The 16,274-nt window shown below is 37.3% G+C and overlaps 1 protein-coding gene across 1 annotated transcript in view; it reads right to left on the minus strand.

Annotated features, from left to right (window-relative positions):
- Positions 1 to 4,079: 4,079 nt before the first annotated feature.
- FBXL4 (F-box and leucine rich repeat protein 4) overlaps positions 4,080 to 16,274 on the minus strand; it is a 73,375-nt gene continuing 61,180 nt past the window's right edge. The window contains exons 7-9 of the mRNA XM_004422143.3: positions 13,246 to 13,317; positions 9,261 to 9,573; positions 4,080 to 4,629 (exon numbers count right to left, since the gene is read on the minus strand). Of these exons, the coding sequence (XP_004422200.2) occupies positions 4,466 to 4,629; positions 9,261 to 9,573; positions 13,246 to 13,317 (549 nt within the window). The 3' untranslated portion in view covers positions 4,080 to 4,465. The remainder of the gene's footprint in view (positions 4,630 to 9,260; positions 9,574 to 13,245; positions 13,318 to 16,274) is intronic.

The raw sequence follows: 16,274 nt of genomic DNA on the forward strand, positions 1-16,274 counted from the left end.
CCACACATATTGTCATACCACAGTATTGTTTTTATTTTTTATCATCAGTGCATACCCATAATGTCATAACAACAAAAAAAGTGGACTTCAAATGTCGTGTGTTTAAGGCACAGTGGAGTATGGATTCTTTTGTTATGAATTAGATGGCAAAGCATTGTGTTTAAATGACACTGCACCTGTTCTGAAAGAATACTATATCTATGCTGGAATTACCAGATGAAGTCTCATCACAATATTCTCAATTCATAGGAATGCAGAGGACAGAAAAGTTAGAAAATTTAAAACAAGCTATCTCACCACAGCAGAATTTCTTCACAAAAATAAAAAATGAAACTAAAGCTGCAGCCAAAGTAAGTTTCTGAGTGGCTCATTGATTAGCTAAGCAAGGAAAGCCTTTTATCAATGGTGAGTTAATTCAACTGTTTTTGATTCATCAGATGAAGAAATGTGTCCAAAGTAAATGTGCTTAAGACTGTTTAAATTAGCCTTTTGGCAAGAACAGTTGCTCAAAGAATTGTGAACATTGGGAACAACATCAATAGTCAATTAAAAAACAAGGCAAATGATTCTGAGTGGTTTTCTTCGGCTCTTGATGAGTCATCAGATGTTACTGATACTGCCTAGTTATTGTTTATTTGATAAGTCAATGCCAAGGTTGAGGTGACTTAAGAGTTAGTGTCTATGAATAGGCTGAGTGGAACAATTACAAGCAAGAATATTTTCTAAGAAGTTAAGAAAACGTGAATTCAGTAAAACCTGAAGTAGAATCTGCTAAGATGTGTTATAACTGGGTGGTGGTAAAAATACATGTGGAGCAAAAAGAGGCTTAGTTGGTCAAATTTACCAAGCTTGTGAAAATATAAAGAGTTTAAAACCTATGGTTATTTACTGCTTCATCCATCAGCAGGCACTCTGTGGACTATATCTGACTCAATCTCGTGTTATTGAAGCAGCAGTGTCGACAGTGAACTTCATTTAACCACCATCAGTTATCTTTCGTCAGGTATAGAAGCTGAATTTCCAGATGTGCCACATCACACAGCAGTTTGTTGGCTTAGCAGTGGTAGTTTTATTGTGAGTTTTTGAGCTCAGAGTTGATATTGAAATTTTTCTGAACGAAAAGAAATACCCTCAACCGCTATTAACAGAATACTGATGGCTTTGGAATTCAGCTTTTGTTGTAGACTTGATAATGTTTTGTAATCAATTCAATCAAAAATAGAAAACAGTGCAAAACAACACAAACAGTTATTCCCACTGTATGTAGGATTCACTGGGATTCAGGAAAAGGTCCAGACTCAAGGAGAGTTCTAGAGCTTCTCAAAGGGTGGCCCTTGGACCAGCAGCAGCGGCATCAAATGATTACTCATTAGAAATGCAAATTCTCAGGGCCGGCCCCGTGGCTTAGCGGTTAAGTGCTCGCGCTCCGCTGCTGGATGCCCGGGTTCGGATCCCAGGTGCGCACCGACGCACTGCTTCTCTGGCCATGCTGAGGCCGCGTCCCACATACAGCAACTAGAAGGATGTGCAGCTATGACATACAACTATCTACTGGGCTTTGGGAGGAAATAAATAAATAAATAAAAATTATATTAAAAAAAAAACGAAATGCAAATTCTGCTGAATCAGCAGCTCTGGAGGTGGAGCCAGCAGAGTGTTTATATGTGAAACATACTAAAGTCATTTTGACGACAACTAAGAGTGTGTGACTCACGAAACAACCTCAAGCTGCTTTCCGTAGTTCCTTCGCCATCGAAAGGGAGGACAAGAAGCAGGATCTCCATTCTCACGTGAATTTGCAGCAGACATATTCTCTGAGCTCCAACCCTAGGTTTTCTGGACCCTGATGCAAGTGTAAAGGAAATTTCCATTTTTCAAAATCCTTTCAATTGTGCAGTTGAGGAGTTTCCACCTAAACTTCACTTGGAAGTGATTAATCTGCAATGTAATAACATGCTAAAAGGAAAATATCAAGAGAAGAATCTAACAGTTCTCTACCAACGCTTCCAAGTGATAAATATGCTCAATGAAAATCATATTCTTATGGATTAACATATGCATTTGGCAATACCTATCTGGAGGAAAAGACATTTTCAAAGACAAAATATGTAAAATCTTACTGGAGATCAACACTAACAGATGAATACTTATAATCAATTTTGATGAGAGGAAATACTAACTTTGAATTCCAATTAAGTGAAATATTATCCTCCCCAAGAGTATTTCATTCTTCTTGTTAGTAGAACCATATTACAAAAAATTGTTCTCAATTATTGTTATGTTTTGAATTTTGTCAACAAAAATTTTGTGGAAATTCGTTTCTATTTATGTAAGTACCTACATAATAATTGAATCTCAATATTGTCTCTTAGCCCTACAACCCTCCAATATATACTCTCTGGCCCTTTACAGAACACTTGCTGACCTCTGCTCTAGAACCAGAAGCCACCTTGATACTTAAACCATAGGTTGAATGCACTGCCTCTAAAGCCAGAAGTCCTGTGTGTGTATGCTGGCTCTACCACTAGCAGCTATGTGATCATGGGTAAGTTCTTCAATCTTTCTTTGCCTCAGTGTCCTCATCTGTAAATGCGAGTAAGTGATGATATCTATCTTAGATGGTTGTTGTGAGGATTAAGCGAGTTAGTAAACACAAAGCACAAGAGACCGTGCCTGGCACACAGTAAGCATTAACTCAATGCCAGCTGCTAATTTAAGATAAAAGTAATACTTCTCCCAGTTGGTTGTCAAGTTAAAAATCTCATCCTTCTAAAAGGTCCACTGAATAAAACATTTAAAATGCTTACACACATTTATGAGTGAAAAGAAAATCCAAGTGCACGAAGATAACAATGGAGGATAACCAAGGCCTTTTCCAACTGCCCCTTGCTTCTGCCATGAAATAGAAAATGGGGTGGCGCATACCACCAGGACAGCAATTCTCATACAGATGTTTCTTATATGGAGGAGACCATTTTAATATTTTAAATGTCACAATATTACCTTCTTTACAGTCTATAAAAGAATAGACACAGTACTACTAGTAATAATTTATAACACATTTTTAAAATTTGACATATTATATGGCTTAACTCAACATATTCTTATTTATTCAATAAATATTCACTGAATGCCTACTATGTGCCATATGTATAAATTCACTGGCTTAATAACTTTGGGGAAAAATGCTTTCATATATGTACTGTTGAGAATACCCTCAAAAATTGCCTAGAGATATATATATTAACCCTGCTAATTTTTTAACTAAATGTGCTTTTTCTTAAAAGACTACGTCTTCTAACACAAGAAATTCCAGAGTAATTCTGCCCAATATGATAACCTGTAGCCTCAGGTGACTACTGAACACTTGAAATGTGGCTAGAACAATTGAGGAACAGAATTTTTAATTACATTTAAGTTAAGTGAAATTAAAACAGCCACACATGGCTAGCGGCTGCCATACTGGACAGCAAAGTTCTACAGGATCACTCTAGGATGTGCAGATGTTAGAACACTTTGCACTCTGTGGGAAAATAAATTTTGTTACACTACACACTTAATATTAGTTTGCTATTCAAAGCAGCCCTGCCTTTTCATGCCACAAAATATTCTGTCTACTTTCTTGGCAAAAGAACTAAATCAATTCAGTATTTAACAAAACAATGTTTGTTTTTTCCTCCACTATAGCTGACTTCTAATTATTTAAGGTGCTGGGCACAGAAAAAAAACCCCCATAAAATCCACATATAATTCAGAAGTCTTAAACCTTTCCCTCTGGCAAATTTTTAAGGCATCTGCTTAACAGTTGGAAAGCTATTTTGTTTAGTAGTTTACCTCTTGTTCTTGATTATGCCCATATTGTTATACTGGTATTATCCAGTAGTAAAAGAGATAAATATATCAGAAGAAAAGTAGAAAAACTAAAAATTTTCAAGTTGAAGAATTAATGTGTCAGCTTAAAACAATAGTCTTAACAGATGAAAAAATAAGACTCTTTCTCCAACCAACTCTGACAATTTTGTACATACCAAACACAATACTGGCCAGATCATAAGGCTTATTAATAAGGCACCCTTACATGGAGGTGTGAAAAATTAATTTTATTTTTGCATAAATATCATGATACTTTATTGCTCCAAGTGTTCCTTTAAAAATAATTTAAAATGTTTCCATCGTACTATTTTACTAAACATATAATTATTGACTAAAGTATAATATCACTGATTGACATAAGGTAAAAATAATATGAGCTACTCACACATTCTTGAAGAAAAGTGCTTGCAATATTTTGTGAAAACATTTGTTTACATTTTTACTTGATTTAATGGACAAATTCATATTTTTCTTTAAAATCTACAAATGTCTTAATTCCCACCATTATAAAAACTAAACAAAACAAAAAACAAAACCCCTAAATAAAACCCTACAAAAGCACATTAATTTTATTATAGCCTACACATTAAAGTCACTGAGTAAAGCTCTTCTTTATGAACACTTTTGGAAAGCTCACACTGAGTTCTAGCACAGCTCTACTATCAATCTGTGAACAGAAGGACACATCAAGTAAGGAGAGATCTTTACAAGATTCAAGAAGTTTTCTTAAGGATGCTGGACCTACCATTCTTGTTCCTGTTTAAAAAAACAAAACCAAATAAAACAGTTTAAATATGCCACTTATATAACGTCCTGATAAACTGTTACTTCATTATTTATTGTTTAAAACAAATTTAAAATAAGTTGCCTTTTAAAAATTAAAAACATTTCTTAAAACAAAAGACTTCGTATTGAAATAGTCCTGTAAAAAAATACAAATTGAGTTTTCCCAGTGAATTTGGCATCTAGGACCCAAATTTTGTCACAATCCTCTACCTACTATCTTCATTCCTGCCTCCTACCCCTTCCAATCAGTTCTTCCAGATTTTCCTATTTCTGTCACCTCAGTTCAAAACTATTTGCACATCTCATTTTCCTCAACCCATGGGTCAAATCAGGCAGCAATGCTGCAACGATTCAACCTCTAATTCCGTGCAGTGCAGTTACTGAGCAACGATCCTGTAGAAACTTCTATTTCAAGCACCCAAGATGCAAAGATGAATAAGACACACGTCTGCCTTAAGGAACTCATTGACCAGAGTTGAAAGCAAATGACTACAAGATGATGTGATCAGTTTTACAGTAAGTGGTGGGTATGAAATGGCATTACTGAAAGATGGACGAGTACTATTTAGCCCATGTTAAATCTGAAGTGATTATGAGATATTCAGATGGAAGTTAAATTATATAAATTATGTAAAGCACCTGATACATGGCAGGCACTCAATAAATAGCAAATATCACTAGGCTCTAAGATGATATCTGTTGTAAAACATACTTGCTTTAACTACAGCTTTTCTAGGGAGAAAAAAAAATCAAAATTTTATTACATATACACATCTACTGGGATGGGGAGCAATGTTTCTGAAATGTTAACCTATGCCTCTTTCCCTGAGAACTCCTTTCTATTCCCCTCCCTGCCATGGGCTCCAGAAGCTGTAACTATACTGTTACCCTAAACTGCTGTGACTGGCCCCACGCCAAACCAATACAGATTCTCCCAGGAATTCAGAACTGGAATTCAGTAAAGCTTCAGTGTCCATAGATCCTTTGAACCAAAAACATGGACAAGTGGGTTGGGACTGTTATATTTGGCCATGGTACCCAGAGTTGCAGAGATGGCCAACATGACAAGAAGAGAACAAGGCAAAACCACAGGGAGCAGCAAACATTAAGGTCTTTGTGAGTGTACAGGGGGCTGTGGGCGGGGGTAGGGGACAGGTGCCTGAGCACGCAGGATAGGAAAAGGAAGGAAAAAGAGAAAATAGCTTCCTTGCCTTTTGATGGTTTTCCAGTCCCTCCTGAGGTCTGACCATAGCTAGCTCCTAGCCAGGGGATCTGAGAGACACCTGTATCTTCATAATAATGTTCTTTTCTTATGCTTAAGTTACCTTGAGTGGGTTTCTGTTATATAAGATCAGAGACCCTCCACTAAGACACTTGGCTGTGTGGTGTTTTTTACCTAGGGTTGTGATTCTTTTCTATTTGCCAGTCTTGGTCTTTAGAATCTGAGTTTCCTGATGAATTAGGAGTTCTGAAACCTGAGAGAATGCCAGGGGAGGAAGCTGGGGACTGAAAATTTAACTAGGCTAGGGTCCCCGTCCTGTGCTTCCAGAGTACTTTGTCAAGCTTTTGTTGTGTTACACACTTATGACAGTTATGTCTCCAGTCTGCTCACTCCTTCAGGGCAGGGGCCACGCATAGCTTGTTCACTGACACATCGCCAGTGTTTAAAACAATGCCTACACAGTATATGCTCAATGAGTGTGTAAGGAATGAAAGAATGAAGGGATGATGGTTAATTTCCTAATACTATCACTCTGGTTTGGACCCTCATTAGATGGATTATCGCAGCTAATCTCTCTGATTTTGATCTCTTCCTTCTCCAATTCACCTATTGCTTGTTTCCAGATTAATATTCCTAAAACACAGCTCTAAATATATCATTCACGCCCCTAATTAAATCCGATAATAGCTCTTCCTTGTTTAATTTTGTGCAGATTTCTCATCTTGGTGTTCAAAACCCTCCATTAATACTCCATTATACTAACATTCTAAGTCAGATTAGATTGCCTATTCTCTGAAGATAGTCTGTATTTTTAACGCCTATGCTTTTGTTTCATTCTATTCATTCTGCCTAAAATGCCCTCCTCGCCCTACTCTTTATTCACTTTTAAAGGATATCTTTCAAATACCTATTAACCTTTTTAATTAAGCTTTTCCTTATTTCTCTAATCATATATACTCTCTTTTCTTTGAGCCCCACCAAAATGGACTTGCTTCTGGCTTGCATTATGATTATTTATATACTTGTTTTACTCTTTCTTGCTAGGTAATAAACTCTCTAAAGGTAGGGGCTGTATCTTACTCAGCTTTTAACTGATCAGTAAGTATTTTCAGTATGAAGAAGGAATGCCACTTAACCCTCAAATGTGCTCATCACAAAATGACAAATAAAATAATAACTATCAACTTGGTTTAACTAAGAATCCTTTAAAGAAAAAAAAGGATTCCAACACTTAAGGATGAAAGGAAACCAAAAATAAAGAAAATATAGCATAGTGGTTAGGAGCATAGATTCTGGTTTAAATCCAGATTCCTTACTAGCCATGAGACCCTGGGCAAATCACTTAACCTGTTTCAGGCTGTCTCCTCATCTGTGGCTAATAATAATAACTACCTCAAAAGGTTGTCGTGACGATCAAATCAGTTAACATATGCTTAGAACACTATAAAGTACACAATAACGTTGCTATTAACATTATTATTAATTATTGATTATTATTTATATTATTTTTCACTGTGCTCTTCATATTTGGGATAAGATAGTCCAATATATTTGCATGATGGCTGTCTTCCATATATAATTAGTTACGAATGTTTTCAAAAATAAGTCCTTATACTTCTTACCTATTTTTCTTTTATGTCTCTGTCAAACAATTCATACATTTATAGGCTGAAGTTAGGCCACCTGACAAGTGACCCCACTGTTCCTCACAACTGTGCTTGTGTTTTAGGATCAGCGTTACTGACATCTCTGTGGTTCTGTAGTATCTCTTTCAGACACTAGCTACTCTTCATCTCTAGTGTATGCGTTTGGCTTTTTTCTTTTTTTGGAGGGGGAGAGTTGTGAAATAGATTTTAACCAACAATAGCACCATCCTCTCAAGTGAAGCCTGATGCAATTAGTGATCCATTTTAAAAGGCCCTGGCTGCCTTTCCTCATTCTCCCTGTGAATTCATGACTTCTTGAACTTTTCCAAATATTTCTCTTATAAAAGACCTAGGCTAATTCTGGGAGAGGGTGGTGAGGAAAGAAAAGAAGCAAGGTAAGTGGGTGTGGTGTTATGAAAACACAGTACTGACTGTGGGGCCAAAACCCTTGGATTTGAACCCTTGCTCTGCCACATATTAACGGCTGGGCTCCAGTACCCTCATCTATGAAAAGACAATGATGTCCAGCTCCCTGAGCTATGAAGATTAAGGAAAATACAACACAAATGAAGTAATTCGCCCAACATATGCATATAATAGGCAAGAATTTCTCCCTAAATTTTTAGCTTGAATAAGTAACATGCAACTATACTAGCAACATCTATAAATGTATCAACAACCTGGACTGTGGAGCGATTTTAACCAAAACCACAAAAACAGGTGTTGAAAATCTTCAAGTTTTCCTATTGTTCAATGTTTAATAAACAGGAACAGATATAATTAGCACTTCACAGACTAATCTATTAGTAATTAGCAATTATTAGCATTAGTAATAATCCATTGGCAATAGATTACCAGAGAACACAGTGCAAGTGCTCTGTGGGTTCACCAAGTACCAATAGTGTGGTCAACTGTGAACTGTGGCATTGCTAGAATTTCTGAAGGCTAAGGTAAGAAGTAACAAAATCTCACAGGGTTCCTGGCTGATAAACTACAGTAAGGACACAAGAAATCCCAGAACTAGAAAGGATTTTCAATATATCTGCCTTGGGGTAGAACTATTCCTAAAAACTAGAATTATCAGGGATGGAGATTTTACAATATTCCCTCATCAAGTTTAACATCAAGAATGAACCTGGGCCGGCCCCGTGGCTTGGTGGTTGAGTGAGCGCGCTCCACTGCTGGCGACCCGGGTTCGGATCCCGGGCTCGCACCGACGCGCTGCTTCTCCGGCCACGCTGAGGCCGCGTCCCACATACAGCAACTAGAAGGATGTGCAGCTGTGACACACAACTATCTACTGGGGCTTTGGGGGAAAAAATAAATAAATAAAATCTTTAAAAAAAAAAAAAAAAAAAAAAAATGAACCTGAATTCATTTTACAAATGGATTAACTTCTTACCTGACCTTGATAAAAATGGAGAACACAGCTCATATAAGTTCTCACTCTTCTTATTACACCAAGAATTAATGGTTATTTAGAGCTTTCTGATAGGTTTGACTATAAAATTCTGTTAGTGTTCTCACTCTTGTACTTACATACATATATAATTACTCTCTGTATCAGCTGACCTGTCTTGCACTTTCTATCAAAGCAGTCTTACCAAGCAGTCTTAGGAAGACAAAATTTTTATTGCATCTAAGAAGTTTTTTTTTTCCTTGCAAAAAGTCTGAGATTAGCTTTTACGTCAAAGAAATAGATTTTATAACAAATTTATATATTGCATCCTTACCTAATATATCCAGTTGCCGTAATCTGGTACAATTACATGCCAGCTCTTCAATGTCTGTGTCACACACAGACCGGTTGGCTGTAAGGAAGAGTTTCTGCAAGTTTGGGAGCTGGCGTGCCAGTCTGGCGAAGCATCCGGTGCTGCTCTGCAGCGTAGGGCACCAGCCGAGGTCGAGCTCCTCCAGAAGTGGACACCCAGACGCCAGCTCTGCTATCCCATTCTCAGTGATGTTCTTACACCGCCACAGATCCAGCGTACGGAGTTTTTTGCACTTGGCTCCTATCATGCTAGCTATCACATCATACTCTTCAATCTGGAAATCAAGTAATGCCAATCTTACATATTATGCTCAGAAATACAAACTGTTTAGAGCAAGTTAAGACATTCTTAATCATCTCCTATTGTTTGTTTCCATGTAAACATACCCACATTCTCATTAATACAGATCTGCCCACTCATCTCACAGATCTGCCACTGTTTCATAAAACATCAAGAGTAATCACTTACTTAAAAATCCATTTAACAGAGCTCCAGACAGAGGACGTTAATGAATTGAATCCCAAAGCAGTCGGAACGCCTCAGTCCCTCACGAGGACTCTGAGGATTATGTGCTGTTCTTGTGTGCCTCCCATTCTGCCCTTGCTGCTGCTCCTTACTGACAGGGCCTGGTCTCTGCTGCTTTATATATGATTAATAAACTTTGGTAGGTATAGAAGATCTCCCTGATAAAGGTGTGCACTTTGCTAGGCTCTAAAATAGTATGTGAATATGCTGACAGTACTAATAAGGATCTAGTTTTGGGTTAAATGAGGCAGTTGGGGACTGAATATACAACACGAAAATAATTTAGATTATGATGTGTTCATCGTTGTCAGTTATTGGAGGTGCCCCATGATTTACCTCATGATCACAGGATAAGCCTCTTAATCAAGGATTAACCATTTCAGTTCATGGGCTTTATATGCTTCAACAGTGTTTCTTTAAACAGGTTAAGAGTTTCATTTGATTTTGTTACAATCAGGTATCCAAACTACATCAGAAGTCAAAAGGAAACAAAATAGCCAACATTTCCAGTGATCATTTCCTTAGTTCATTTGATTGTTCATATTTTCAACTACCATGTGCCAGCACCACTCCAGATGCCAGGAACAACAGGGAACCAAAAAAATCTTCGTTCACATTTTGGGAAAGACATACAAATAAATTAGCCAAATAAATTCAGAGTGATAAGTGGTGTGACAATAACAAAACAGGGTGATGGGAGAGCAATCTTAGTGTCAGGAGTTGAGGGAGGGAGTGTGGTTGTTGGGATCTCCAGGAAAAGGCGTGGCGCATTCAAGGAACAGCAATAAGATGGGTATGGCCCAAGGCAGTGAGGAAGAGGAAAGGCTGTGAGGGCAGAGGGCTATGCGGGGGCCAGGCCAGTAGGCCATGAAGGAGTTTGAATTTTTATTTTAAGTACTAAGGAAATCAATGGAAGGTCTGAAACATAGGATTTACATTAAAACAAAAACAAAAAACCCCCTGGCTTCTGTCTGGAGGATGGTCTACGGTGGGTTAGAGCGGAGGAGGAAGCCCAGTGAAGAGGCCTGCACCAGCTCAGAGATGATGGGGCTTGGATTAAGGTAGTAGTGGAATTGAAGAAATGGACAGATTGGGAGCTATATTTTGAGTCAGAACCAAAGGCTGATGGATTAGATACAGTGGTGATGATTTCTAAGGTTCTGGTCTTCAGCAACTGTGTATGCAGAAGCATGTAAAAGACCACGAGAAACAGATTTGGGGGAACGTAACTATCTGAGTGAGTGTACCTGAACAACACAAAGCCGTAGCTTCGATAATCAGTGCAGCCAATGAGCTTCTTTAGAAAGAAGCAATTTAAAAACTTTACATAAAAATCACATAACCCATGATTCTGATTGCTATTATTTTGATAGTCAAAAATAAAATATCAAATGAATCATCCTGCCTTTTGGTCAAGTAACAGAAAGGAAACTGAAATAAACATGGTATTAAAGTATCAACCAAGAGCTATCTGTGTTACTGTCCTGGTGAAGCCTGGACCTGCTATGAAGTAAGTATTTCTAGGACAAGTATGGAATGTTCCAATCATGACGTTAGTGGCAGTATCAGTAATATTAGCAGTATTTCTGAACTTCAATGTCAAGTCCTTAAAACTTCATTTCCTGGCAAATAATTACCAATAGTAAAAATATTTTACCAGTAACTACATATTTTAACTTAAAAACAGCCCATTTATCTAAAGTAGCATTTCCCATAATATATGACATATTAATAGATGTAATATGAAAAAATGAGTTCAATAGTCAAGTAAAGTTGGAAAACACTGGTTTACGCAAAGGCAAATAGCTCCTTTGCTGTAGGACATACCATTGAAAACTCCAGGAGGAGGATACAGTAGCATCATTTCCTAATTTTGACCAGGAATCCCTACTTCCCCTCCCCATACACACATTAAATTAAGTGAATATCTTTTAGGACTAATGATCTATGGGTCAACTTTGGAAAATGCTGACTTTGGAAAATACACCTAATTCCGACTATCAACATACATATGTATATAGAATTCCAACTCTAAAGTGTCTGTGGTCAGAGGTCTGTTTTCTAGAGAAGGTTGCTCCAATTTAAGGGCAGGTAAATAACAGGCAGAATAAGGTACCTCTAGCCAAAGTTAAACAGGGTCCCTACCAATCTAAACAGGGCAGGCTAGCAAGAAGCAAAGATCCAAGTGGCAGTAATTCGCTGGTTTGTTGTCACAGAAAGCGCCATCAAATGTCACTGGGCGCATCTAGAAGAGCCACTAGAGGGACCCAACAGAAGCCCATGAAATGGCTTACTACGGTAAGAATTTGACCAGAAGTAAGGAAAACCTAATGTTAAGTTAGTGGGCTCCCAAGATTGTTTCCAGAGACAGGCCTGAGCCCATACCTGGGGTTTAATCAGGCCTCACTACCAGAATTAAAAACCATGGAGACATGGAGATAAATACATCATTATAGGAGGCCTCTCTAGCCTACATTGCCAAATCTTGGGTCATCTCTGAAGCCACTGCTGACTTCAAAAGGTGTTCCGATGGGATCTCTTTTAGGTCGAATCCAAGCCTAGGGCACCAGGAGAACTTCCTGATCTTGCAACCACCCTGCTTATTCAGGCCTTCCTAAAAAGAGGATGCAAAACTGGAATGGTTTGGGATCTCCTGAATCTGCTTTGAGGGGATGAGGAAGTGAAGAGGAATGGACTGCTCTGCAGTCAGTTATATTGGGAGATGTGTTTCCTGTAAGCATGCATGTACACATGTGCACGTACACACACACACAAACACCAAGAGTTCTATTGTTCCTTGAGTCTCAGTAGTATTTAAAAGCCATGTAAAAAAGATTTAACTCCTCCCATGAGCTCTTTCGATGGCACATAAAATCATAATTTTAAATCTGGAAGGACTTTAAAGACTATGTAGTTCAACAGTCCCTGGGCTTTTGGATTTCACAGACCAGTAACATTTCAAAAAAATCTGAGTTCTGACATAGGGTGTCCATATTTTCATCTTGCCCAGTAAGAACAGTAAAACAAACAAAATAAACCTAACTACTATCATCAACGTTTCCAGGAAATAATCTCAGAATTTAAAAACTAAAATTAGCTTTGTGAAAAACTTACTGAACTGCTGGCATTTGGGTATGACTGAGATCTTATTCGGTAAACCCAGAGAGGTAAATAGCTTGTCTGAGATAACATCTGCCTTGAGGCAGAACTGAATTCTTTCCACCACACTATATGTCTTTCCTTGCTCTCATAGACAAATAATGTCGATGTTTCAAAGACATACTCTCCGATTTAAGAAAAATGTTTGAAGGTGGGATACACAGTATCTGAAAAGTTGTGGGTGGGTCTGGGTCAGGATTAAATTCACCCACGGAAAGAAAGAGAAAAAGTGAGTGAGTGTAAAGGATTTTTAAATACTTACCATGACACAACTACCCAAACTGAGGTGCTGAAGCTCTGAACAGAAGTTCAAAATGCTGAGCAGAGCGGTTTGCTGCCATCAGGGACCACATCAGAGGCAAATGCGGAAAGTGAAAGAAAGTGAAACAAAGAGAAGAGGTCAATTACACATTAAAGGCTGTCACTGCTTTTCCTGAAATAGAGCTCAAAACCTAGGTTACAGACACCACAAATGCCATTTAATGAGTCCCCAGTGCTCCCGCCATTGATTGGCTCAGAGTCAAGGTAATCATTACTAGTCCCCATGTAAGTCGTCACTTTGTATATGGTTTTGCCTGCCCTAAAGACACCTATATTCCCTAGGACCTCTCAGTTCACTTCCTGAAGGTAAGCAATTTGAAAGTCTGGTTAAGACTGAACAACAAGACAAGCTAAACAACCCATCCCTCCAAAAAAACCCCACAAAGCGCTGGTGACACTCTGAAGAACAGAGGCAGCTCTGACATTCACTGATCAGCTGCAGCCTGATGGAACTGCCAATAGAGTCACCCCAAATCAGGGCTGAGCTGGTGACTTTAATGTCAAAGGATTCTCTCTGCTGACAAGGATACCAACAACCATTGAGCACCTGTCACTAGCAACACGCTGACTGAAACATATATAATGTGCACTTTCTAGTCATGTTCCTGCCATTTAAGCCCATCTATCCTGTGTAATGAAAACGGTCTCACCACTAAAGAAACTGAAAGGTATGCTAGACTGCTACACAATGATAGAACCTAAAATATCTCTACACCGTCGTAATTTCATTTGATAATGTTCCTGCCATGAAAAATTATAAACAACAATGCAAAATATTCACATCTCTAGTTTTTCTTTTGTAAATTAAGAAAAAAACTACTCAAACTTATGTGGCAAAATTTCTTTCTAAACATTTGAGCTAAATCATATCAACAAAATTACGACCTCATACAAACTCTGTTTAATCTGTTCTAAGTGTTCAGAAACTGAAAAATATCAGCTGGAGAGGGGATGAAGAAGGTGTCAATGACAATACAAAACATTTGTTCAAACCTCAGATAAGAATCTCATTGAGAAAATAAAGTAACGAAGTATTTCAGATAAACTTAGTTAAGGCAAAAATAAAATAATAATAGCTATAATAGGCAATGCTAGAGCAATATTAGATTTAAGACTAATTGTTTCACTGTTGCATTTCTTTAAATTTAAGCAAAAAAATGTTTACATTGATTTTATGCTTGAGTTTCAACACAACTTACAACATTTACAAGACAATCTCATGTAGCTCTCAGAACAGTGACATTAGAAGAGGTATATGAAGATAAAGTTAATTTTCAGATTCTCCATAATACTTAGGTATTCTAACCTACTACCAGATGGGAAAATGACATTAGGTTTGTTTTTATTAAAGTACTAGATCCTTATAACAAGGTTGTTTTATAAGATTTCCCCATGAGCAAGACCCAGAACATATTAGAGAATTAAATTTAAAAAAATATATACACATGCACACTTCATTCATGGAACTTGTTTGGTAATTTATTTTTAAATTATTTACAGTGCAGAATCTCAAACATACATACAAGTATAGACTCCAAAATAATGAACATCTATGTAGCCATAACTCAGATTTATCAAATCTTAACATTTTGCCTTCTTTGCTTATCCTTCTCTATTTGTGTATCCCTCCAGCCATTCACATACCTCCTCAGGTGTACCCTTTATCTTGACTCATGGTTTAAAAACATGCTTGAAAATTATGCAATTTTACTATACATTATGGATCTATAAATAGCATATAATATTGTTCCACATGGTTTTTACATGAATGGTATAATGTGCATATACTTCCGTATCTTCCTCAACAGTTATTTGTGAGGGATTTGTCCATGTTGATACAGCTTTAGTCTACTGACTTTTTAACTGTTGTATACTATTCCATTATGCAAATATACAACATACACTCTCATTTGATGAATATTTACGTTGTTTACGAGTTTTACCATAACAAAGAATGTTAGACTAAACATTCTTATATGTGCTTCCTGTGCATTTACAGGAGTATTTCTCTAGAGCACGCACCAGAGGAAGAATTTCCAGGTGTTTAGGTATGCTCTGACTTTATTAGATTTTGCAAAATAGCTCTCCCGAGAGCTTGTGTCAACCGATGCTCCCACCACCATGTAAGAGTGCTGGGTCCCCACATCTTTGCCAACGTACAGTCTCTTCATGCTTTTTAATGTCTGCCTGTCTGATGAATATGGAATGGTATAATATGCATTAGTATGATTACTAGTGAGGTTGAAGATCTTTTCAAATGTTTATGAGCCACTCGTATTTCCTGCCCTAGAAATTGCTTAATCATGTGCTTTGCTGATTTTTCCATTAGGTTGTTCCTTCCTTCTTGACCTGTAGGAAGTCTTGTTTTATTCTGGATACCAATCTTTGTCAGTTATATCCATTATAAATATCTTCTCTAAATCTGAGACTTGTCTTTTTGCTTTGTTTACAGAATCTTCTGAGACATGAAACTTTAAATTTTAATATAGTCACATCAATCTTTTTTCCCTTTATGTTTGTATTCTGTCGTCTTTTCTAAAAATGTCCCTCTTTACCCAAAGAAGAATATTCTTCTATTTTTTTTTTAATGACAGCTTTAAAGTTTTTCTTTTTTGCACTTAGGTTTTTAACTCAACTGGAATTGATTTTTATACATGGTAGGATATCAAATTTCATTTTTTTCCCCTAAGAATAACCACTGGTCCCCATTCAATTTAGTGAAGATTCTACCTTATCCACTGATGTGTGATGCTTTCTGTCATATATCAAGTTTCCATATATGTGTGGGTCTATTTCTGGGTCATTTTGTTTCACTGGTCTATTTGCCTTTCCCTGCATCAATCCTTCTTAATTACTATAGTTTGTAATAAATCTATAAATCTAGTAAGAAAAATCCCCTTTCCTCATTCTTCAAAACTCTCTTAGCTTTCCCTGGCCTTTTGTGCTTTCATACAAATTTTAGAATCACAT

This window comes from Ceratotherium simum, chromosome 19 (assembly GCF_057802395.1).
Source record: "Ceratotherium simum simum isolate JZ-2026a chromosome 19, ASM5780239v1, whole genome shotgun sequence".
Taxonomy (NCBI): Eukaryota; Metazoa; Chordata; class Mammalia; order Perissodactyla; family Rhinocerotidae; genus Ceratotherium; species Ceratotherium simum.